The sequence below is a fragment of the Micropterus dolomieu genome, linkage group LG02, assembly GCF_021292245.1.
Source record: "Micropterus dolomieu isolate WLL.071019.BEF.003 ecotype Adirondacks linkage group LG02, ASM2129224v1, whole genome shotgun sequence".
Taxonomy (NCBI): domain Eukaryota; kingdom Metazoa; phylum Chordata; class Actinopteri; order Centrarchiformes; family Centrarchidae; genus Micropterus; species Micropterus dolomieu.
The window spans coordinates 9,237,408-9,247,148 of NC_060151.1; the positions used below are offsets into that span (position 1 = coordinate 9,237,408).

The window sequence follows — 9,741 nt, forward strand, 5'->3', positions numbered from 1 at the left end:
TTTAATTATAAAGCTCATAATCACAGTGCAACTCATAATATACTATGGATGCCAGACGTCTTATTATGTAATACTCTCTTTAGTCTACCTCACTTAGTGATAAGAACATCATTTCCCACAAGTCCCTGGTAAAAGTCAGCTTGTTTTTGCTGCTGAACGGAGGCTGCAGCCCAATAATATGTGGGTCCTCCCCCATCTCAGCCAATAGAGACTCTGTTGCTATCACCGCCTGTATTTTTAGCAAATTGTTCAGCACCGTAGGGAACTACAAATATTCCTTCGCCAATTAAACTAGAGCCCGCTAGGTAAACTTGGATTTTATATGAGGAAAAAGCGTCCTCGTTTTCTGTGTTTTTAATCGACATATTGTCTAGAAAATGACGCATTTATTTTTGTTTTTGTTTTTAAATTAGTCTGGGGGTTAATCATAAAATAGACATAGTCCATAGGGATGGCTTTGATGGTTTGTTGACAGGAGGACAGGTGCATAAATAATGTTGACTGGAAAACATTATAATAAAGCAGCAGCTTCTATAATATGAAGAAAGTAGTTCCTGTCGTCACGGGCGTGTGGGCGACTCACACTGTATAAATACGCCGGGTTGTCAAACAGCAAAGTTTCTCTGGACCTCCATGCAAACTGTCAGCTGAAGACAAACTGGGAAAGCCTTCGGCCATCTGAGCACTGAGGCTGTGCTTTTAAAAAATCAGCTAAGAAGCAGGATCTCTACTTCTCAACATCTGAACCAACGACTTGGCAGATCCGCCTTTAAATCCGAGACAACACAGCGGAATTAAAACAGAGTAGGCTACAAGTCAAGCTAGGGCATCAGTAACAATAGGTGAGTAATTAAATATCAGCCGGTGCATGCAAGAAACAGGTTAATTGTATTAAAACATCCTTCTAGGCGTCTTCATTTACAACCGCATGCTGATGTGTTTTGGTATTTGTCTTTCCAGAAGCTTTGGCTAGCCATCAAAATGCGCTGGCCATAATGAATGACTGTACGGGTTCAGCCATTTAATATAAAGAGCCAGCTTTAGTATTCCTCTCAACCCGTTATCTGAAGTGACCCTCTCAAAGCCTGCTCAGCTGTCGTGTTTATATTCCTTTTTATTTCTTGTTTGACGGGGTTGTTTATGCTGAGGAGGTACTCTCTCCTCCATTGCTTAGTGCACATACTGTCGATAGGCTGTTCACCACTTAATTAGGCCTTATCGTTTAATTTACAGCGACAGTTTGCCATGAAGGGATTTCACTTGCATGTCAGCTAAACCAGTGTCCTTTCTGCTCCAGTGCCTTTTGGCTGACATATGGCAGTAATCCCTTATCTGAGCTTGTCATCTCACAAACCTCGCGCTCTTCCTGCAAATTTACCTCCCCTTATTTGGCATGTAGTAGGTGTGCAACATATTCCCAATTCAAAGACGTCTATGAATATTTATCTGTTTAAAGTTCAACTGGGAGAAAACTGAATTCAACAAAGGGGGGGGGAACACAGATTTTGTGTGTGCACTGACTACTTAGTTCAGGCAGGCCTGTATGTTGCTCTCACTTAGATTTCTAAAGGGGCATTTGCTTTCATGTGTCTATTGTAGCTTGTGCTTCCTGTAAGATCACTGTAGATCTGGTGCTTAATAGATAAAACCTGACCTGTAGTGGATGCTATTCTATGCAGTGCGCACAGTGCCAAACATTTGCATCTCTGATAATGAGTGCATGTCAACAAAAATAGCACTATAGATCCTGCCTTTGGTACTGACCCGCAAAACAGCAGGCCTCTAAAAATGAATCCAGCTCCTTCAAGCTGTGTAACAGATCTGCAGGTGAAGAACACGCATATGGACACGGCGAGGGGGTTTATGAACATGAAAGATTTGGATGATATTGCACAAAGCAACAAATCTGCACGTATCAACAGAGCTATTCCTTTAAAGAAATTTAATCTTGTGGATCTTACTGTTGCCTTTTTATAATGAGAGGTATGAAATGCAGTAGATGGTGCAGGTAGCTTAGCTGTGTGTGCACTCAAGGGTTTTAGTGATACTGGCAGGTGACGGATCAGTGGATTGGAGATCCTCTTCCACAGTCACACTAACTCACTTTTAACTCAGGTGGTGGAGAGGAATTTGCACCATAGATGATGCAAAATGGGGCCCTATTTATAGCCCACTCTAACCAACCCCCATCTTCTCCTTCAATGTCACCTTTTTCATGCGATAGGGGAAATGTAAATCTCATCTAGAATTGTCACTGCATCCAGCCTGTGCGGCTTTATCTGTAACATTAGAATTGTCTTTAATCAGAGGCGTCTTTCTAATCTTAGCAACCGAATCCCCATCTGGCAGGGTAGTGAATGTGAGTGAATTGTTTGTGTGCATGGGGGGGGTGATCGCACGCACTGCATGGTGGGAAATGGTGTTCTGGGAAGTCGACTAACTGTCCTGCCATTTTACACTTCTTCCTATGTGAGCCTGGTGGGGGTTTTTTCTTTCTGCATGTGATATTTCACTCAGTTTGACTCCACATCATGATGAATGGACTCTGTGACTCGGTGTTAAGGCATTAAGCAGGAAGCACTCCACGAGCTCGGATTCAGATTATAAAGGATTTATGAAGCCCACAACACAGCATCTGTTAGATCCATCAGTACACCATGCAGTTGATAAAACAAAAATACAAAATATAAAGCATGTATACTTCCTGTGTGTTGCTGAATGAGAACAGTAGCTGTGTAAATAACCTTTCTCACCTCCTTAACAAACATATACATTATGTAGATTCAGTGGAACTGTATTCACACATCAAAGAAATATACAGAATGTTTTTAAATTGATTTCACAACAATTAGATAAGTGTCAAGTTACTTATTTGAGTCAATGTTTGCCCTCACAGGTCACTATAGAAATGTCTCAAACCATATCGTATTAAGCTGTAACACTTTCACTGGCCTCGTACCTGCAGGCATGTATATTTCTTTCTTTCAATAGAGCCATGACTTCTACAGAGGCTGGAGTGTACCACTAATTATATAAATCACTTAACTGATACATTTACTAAAGCGTTTCACCAGGATGTCCTGAGACTTGAAAAGTGTTTTAATTGTTAATGTGATGCAGTTTGTTTTAATTGTTTGGTTTTTTTTTTTTTAATTTTTGGAAAATTGATTGTTCAAAGGACTTGAGGTTAACACTAAATATTTCAGTATGCTTTAGTGATGTTGGTGTTCAGACAAAAAACAAACATGTAAATAATGCTTAAATGCACAAAATTAGTTCTGTTTAATCACTGAAAATGTCTTTTTATCCTGGTGGCACTCTCCGTCCCTGCACAATAAGGTTTTGTCCATAGGTGTGATTGACTGTCTACAGCTTGATCCCCTTCACTTTTGAGCCATCTCCCTCTATCTCCCCTCAAATCTTCACCTGGTTCTTGCCCAGTAAAATAACCATTTTCTTGTGTTTTTCTTCTTCACAGTTGGGACCTGAAAACATCGTTGCATATTTGTGACAAACAGCCTGCCACCTGCTGCCCCCACCTTTTGAGGTGCCTTTACCATGGTGACACTAAAAGAATCATACACTTTACAATAAGCCAGAGGGGAAAACTCCTTGTTCCAGTTGCATCGCCTCATATTCAGCATCATCTTGATCACTTTGCTCACACCACCGGCGCTAACCTAGTGCAGCCATGCATCTAGAAGTTAAGGTCGCCCTCAACTTCATCGTGTCCTACCTGTACAACAAGCTGCCTCGGCGTCGAGCCGACCTGTTTGGCGAGGAGCTGGAGAGGATACTGATGTCTCGCTTTGAGGGTCACTGGTACCCTGAAGCCCCCCTCAGGGGTTCTGCCTTCCGCTGCATTCACCTTGGCGCACCGAGGGACCCCGTGGTGGAGTTGGCCGCCAAAAGAAGCGGACTGGACACGGAGGAAGTGCGTGCAAATGTTCCTGCAGAGCTCAGTGTGTGGATTGACCCTTATGAGGTATCCTACCAGATTGGAGAGAAGGGGGCGGTGAAGATTCTCTACCTGGAGGACCCTCCAGGCCTCGGCTGTGACAGCGAGAGGGCTGAGGGGGTGATGAGAGAGGGTAAAGGAGACTCAGAGGTGGAGGAGGGCAGGAGTCTGGGCTTCAACCCAGACGCTCAGGTGTTTGTGCCAATTGGAAGCCAGGCGTCTCCCGCCCTCATGCCGTCGCTCTCTAGCTCTCCCACACCTCTGTCTGCCCAGTCCTGCCCCGGGCTCTTCAGCTACCCCAGCTCCAGCACGCCCACCGAGCCTGCCGTCCACTCCTCTAACACCTCTACCCCTTCTCCTCCCAGCGGTGGGCTGCCCTACCTCTCCGCTCAGCAGCCGCCCTCAGCTCTTCCCACTGCCCGTCCTCAACCCATCACCTTCACCACCGCCAGCTTCGCCGCCACTAAATTCGGCTCGACCAAGATGAAGAAGTGCAGTGGGGCCGGGTCGGCAGCTGGCTCTGCAGTCGTCATACCTCCTGCGCAGAGGATGCTCTCCCACTCTCCTACCACCATCTCGGCACCAGAGCTGCTCAAGCACAAGCCCCTGTCTCTCTCCTTGCACTCCCTTGGTGGTCCCATCGCCAGCCAGCTCTCTCCCAACGCCAAAGAGTTTGTCTACCCAGGATCCCCAGGCCCCCTTTACTTCGATGTTGACACCCAGCCCATGCAGCCTCATGCCAGCCCATTCCAACCCCCCCACACTCATCCGTCCTTTGACCCCTTCTCCAGCCCTCCTCCTGCCCAGAGTGTGGGCATCATTGGCAGCAATGGAGGAATCTCCTACATGGAGAAGCCGCCGTTTGTCGAGGGATTAGGAAGCTACAATCTGCAATATCCTAGCCAGTCCTTCCAGCCTGTTGTGCTGGCCAACTAAGCCTTCATTTGTAATGATGAGAATTGTTATAGGAGGAGGGGGTGTGTAGGACAATGATGCGCCAGATATTTTCAGTTTTTCTAACAAATTGTTCTAATACAAGTTAAGGATTAGTTTTACTACAACAAAGATTTAAATAAATACCACATCCACTGAATAGTTAATGTGATTTGTTTTGTTCCTCCATAACCCCCGACCCCACCCTGCCCTTTTGTCCGTTGCTGTTACTCATTACGTTCTGTGTTAGCTTTGACAGGAGTGGGTGGGTGGAGTTCCTTTCTACCTTGAGTCGCCAATCTCTTATGTTTATTTTGCATTGAATGTTAATGTGAGGGAGTTTTAGAGTGTGTGTGTATTATTTTTTTTTTGTTTTTTTCCTCTTGACTTGTAGTTTAATGGACCTCTAGCTCAAGTATAGCTCCCTTTTTTTTTTTTTTTTTTTTTTTTTTTTTTTTTTTTTTTTTGCACTGCACTGTCATGCTGTGAATAAGGACCTCGCCAAGTCCTGCAGGGAACGACGGCTGTGGAAAGCTCAGCACTTTGCGCTGCAATCTGCTCTGCCCTACTTGCCACAAATACAGAGAGGGGGGAGCTCTGCTGCGTGTGTGTGTGGTCCTGCTCTGTTTTGTTTTTGCTCAGCGTGATTGAGAGACTCCTTGTTTGTACGGTGGGCCCCGTTACCCTTGAAACACATGCGTGCACAGGCACAATTTGACTCAGAGTGTACATTGGGAGCAGTTTATTGTTAGCTGGATTGTGTACATGACGTGGGTTTAAATGAAGTGAGATCAGTGGAGGGAGCAGAAATGGAGCATAGGGGTGTTTAATATAAGGGAGTGATGTAGTAGAATGTATTGAAACTGCAGCTGGGAAGGTCGGGGAAACAAAAGCAAAATCAATCCTTGTATTTTAAAAACAATAACCATGTGCTGATACCTCAGTCATACACACAGGGATGCAAGTTATGATTTCATACATATATTCAAATAGACGGACATTCACACAAACACATGAAGATGTCTGCACATGCATATGATTCCAGTCAGAGGGGGTGTGTGTGTGTGTGTGTGTGTGTGTGTGAGAAGGTGAACAAGCGGACAAAGAGGGGATGCAGCAGCTAAGCAGCAGGGATTGTGATAAATGGTTTAGCATGACTTTGACTATGAAGGAGAGGTTTTCCTCTGCATGGAGGGGAGAGAAGGGAAGACTGAAGGAAATGAGATGGTGATGGGTAGACGGTTCTGTTGCTTTGGTGGTGTCCAGGCTGTATTGGCTTAGAGAATGGCACTTTAAAATCCAGTGCATGTGTCTGGTGAGCTTAAATGGCATTGAAGCCAGAGGCTCACACTATTCTCTCCCTACTCTGGAAAATCTTCAGTGACCGGTGCTCCTCTGGCTGTTAACGAAGAAAATATACATACAGTTCTAGTTGCTCTGCATCTTTTCCCAGATGCAGTGCTGCAGACAAAGATGAATGTTCTTTTATTGATATGTGGCTTTTGTCACTTTTAGTGGATAGCTTGTCAGATCTCCGGAAGTCTGCCGTTTCTAACATGGTTTGTTTACCAGCTGCGTCCATGTGACTGGTTAGTCACTACAGGAACGAATAACCCCCAGATGTCCGTTTGAGCTGTCCAGCACTTTATTACTGGGCTCCTGATTCTGTGTCGCCCACAGACATGAGCGCTAAACTATTCCTTTTGCCCTCTGTTTGGTAGTGGCACATTTTATTCAGCTGTCATGAAATACTTTATCACGCTGGTGAGGAGATGCTGTCAGTCTTGTCCGTTGATTCGAATGTTTTCTTGCATCCATAAATGTTTTTGTACAAGATAACCCAAGGACTCTTGATTTGTGCTCATGCTGGTTTTGCAATATGACAGCTTGTCATATGCATGCAAGTTTTCTTTCTTTTTTTTTTGTTTGGTTTTTTTCTTTCTTTTCAAAGGGGAATGGGTGGGGAGGGACACATCTCTCTAAATGTTTTGATTGTGAGGGAAAGATGCATTTATAACTTTTTTGTTTTGTAATTTATTTCCAATATTTCTATATTTTTGTTTTTGCAAATGATCACTTACATTTGTATGAGTAAGACATGACAAGTCCAGGAATATGTATATAAAATGTTCTTATGTTCAGATTCTTTGTTTAGTTTCTTACATGCCGAGGTTATTTTTTCAGAAAATAACATGAATATATGCAAACTGAGACAAAAATAAAGATGTACAGAATAAAGTATTGAATGTGTATTTTACCTTGTACAGCATTTGTCTAATAAGACGGGTAAATGTATTCATTCAAGTTGGATTTGGAGTTTAAGATGTGAATGTTTACAGTGGGTTTGTGTAGGAAAAGATGGCTGATTATCACTTTCTGTGCTCCCAGGGCAGTCTGACAACACTACTCCCATAGGCAGTACATTTAAACCAAAAATCTCCGCATTTATTACTTAGAGTGCAATGACCAGCTTCTGTTTGGGAATTCACTGTATACTGTGCATCCCCCCCCCCCCCTTTTTTTTATTTTTATTTTTTTTAAATAACTATACAACACTTCACAACAGTCTTCACCTATATGGTAACTTCAACCCAGATATATTCTAATATAAACACAATTTAATTTTAACCATCTTAATGTCATATTTTACATCAGATTTTTACACTTTTTTTCTCCTGTTTATTTTTTTGTTACTCCTCATCAGCCTGGTTCTTTGGTCCTGAACCTATAGCCATATCCCAGACTGTCTTCGCTTACACAGATGCCCACCTTTCTCCAGTGCAATGTAATGCCATAACTTAAATTACCCTGAAGGATTCAAGGGGTTACTACCTCTCCACCCTGGAAAAAAAACCTAATATAGCTCCTCAATGGGAAGACTGTGTTAGAGCAGGTTTGGAAGGTTGAAGGAAATGAATGTGATACTGATCTGTTAGTCAACCCTGGTTGAGATGGCCTGTGGAAAATAAAAGTGGGAAACCGCTTATTGTGTTTAAAAGTCTTAGAGATTTTAGGTCACATGCATGTCCAAAATGTCGAAGTGGACTTTTTTTTTTTTTTTTTTTTTTGAAGTGCAAACGAGGTGTTTTGTTAAATTTCCTCCACATACAAATTGAGGTGAGGGATCAAAATATGTGAATGGATTATTGTAAAAGCTGGTTTGCCCTCCCATCTTTAAGACCCAAATGCTGGTTTGTGTTTTAACACTTGAAAAGAACTGATTAGTGTTGTAAACACACTGCAAATCAACTCTAAACGCAGGCTCTTCTACAATCAGGGTTGAACATTAATGAAGAGTGGAAAAACAAGAATTTTGTATTCTGATGTCCTTTGCTTATATCAATGTGTGCGTTTTATTTTGCACTTTGGAATATTTCATTGTCATAAAAGAAGTTTATTTTCTATGTAAAATTTAACATTAAAGAGTAAAATACATATAATTAAAAGTTCAGATGTATAAATATAGTGTTTTCTTTCTTGCCTGTATTTTATTATTTTTTCCTATTTTGTATCTGATCTGTACACCCTGTAGATGTGTAATGAATCTTTAACTACTGAAATGCAATGACCTGTTTTCTGTGCTGCCCCTCGGGAATGGGGAGTTACTACTGCAGTTTCTTATTGTATCAGATTCTTTTTTAAGTTTGTAATAAAAAAAAAAAAAAAAAAACAGATTGGCAAAATAAGCATGGAAAATAAGCTGATTGTGTTGTCCTCATTGTTTCTGGATCTGCAGAGCTGTGAAACATCATGCGGCTAAATGGGGGGGGGGATAATGCAGACATGGGGCATGACATGAATCCAGCTCTCACCTCTTAGTGTCTGTGTCTTAGTCGGCTAATGTTGATCATATTGCAGATCAAAGATTATGAAAATTAGAACTTCGTGTTCCTGTGAAAAGCCTCAGATTGAAATGCCAGCGCAATGTGTCCTCTTACTGCAGTAAACAAACTCAAGTGATGTTTGATCAATAATTCAAAGCTAAGATGAAATTCTCATACGGTGAGGAGCCAGATTGCTCACCACCCACCTCAGCTGGACCCATCCCAGCAGATATTACTTTATATTTCATCATCCAACGCTCTCTCTGTCTGTCTTGTGCTACTGCCTCTGTCAATGCAGCCAGCTGTATGGTTGGATCGCTCGGGAACACACTGGGCTGTGCTTTCTATAGTAACATGTAGTGGTGTGACATGGCTGGGCTCCTCCTCGGCTTTCCTCCACATGTTCATCGTCAGATCACTGCGTCCCATCTCTCTCCCTCGGCTCATGTCTTTAACTGCATCCCTGTTCTCCATCTTTCTCTGTCCATCCCCTTGCCATCTTGTTTGCCCCACCTCCTCCCCCTCACCAGCACCAGTTCCTTTTCTCTCTCCCATCCATCCTTCCATCCACCTGATCCTTTCCTCTCCTTGGTCCCCCACCTACCCGTTCCCAGAGCCCATCCCTTGCTTCCCTATCACCATCCTCCACACACACACACACACCCCCACCCATCCCGCTGGTCTTTGAGGCTGCTGCTGCTGCTCTTACACAACATTGCTCCCCAGTGTGTCGACGTGATCATTACGCAACATCTCCCACTCCTCTGGAATACTGATGAGCACCAGGAACAAGGCAACAAAGGGACAGGGAAACAACAAGGCGTCTGAAAGGAAACAGAATCACACGTTGTGCATTTGTGCATGTGCGTATCAAGGATGAGGTTACGGATGAGGAAGACGTCTCCGTTTGTCCACCAAACTGTGCTTCTTTTATTATCTATTCTTCCTTTGTCTCTCAGCACCAGTAAGGCTCCCATTAGAGCTGCTGCAGCTGGTCGATGACTCATGCAAGGTCAAACCAGGAGC

General features: G+C 43.2%; 1 protein-coding gene across 2 annotated transcripts; it reads left to right on the forward strand.

The window, feature by feature from the left end:
* Nucleotides 1-634: 634 nt before the first annotated feature.
* LOC123985647 (protein Tob2) lies at nucleotides 635-7,143 on the forward strand. 2 transcript variants are annotated; one of them, XM_046073385.1, is made up of 3 exons: nucleotides 635-842; nucleotides 2,328-2,359; nucleotides 3,479-7,143. In XM_046073385.1, exon 3 carries the CDS (start codon nucleotides 3,692-3,694, stop codon nucleotides 4,892-4,894), a length of 1,203 nt encoding a protein of 400 aa, XP_045929341.1. In that variant the 5' UTR covers nucleotides 635-842; nucleotides 2,328-2,359; nucleotides 3,479-3,691; the 3' UTR covers nucleotides 4,895-7,143. The 2 variants fall into 2 exon arrangements, with proteins under 2 accessions (XP_045929341.1, XP_045929331.1); XM_046073375.1 differs by lacking the exon at nucleotides 2,328-2,359.
* Nucleotides 7,144-9,741: the final 2,598 nt, after the last annotated feature.

What these genes read in the sequence shown, in the direction of transcription:
- LOC123985647 (XM_046073385.1), top strand. Translation starts at nt 3,692, where the DNA reads ATGCATCTAGAAGTTAAGGTCGCCCTCAACTTCATCGTGTCCTACCTG.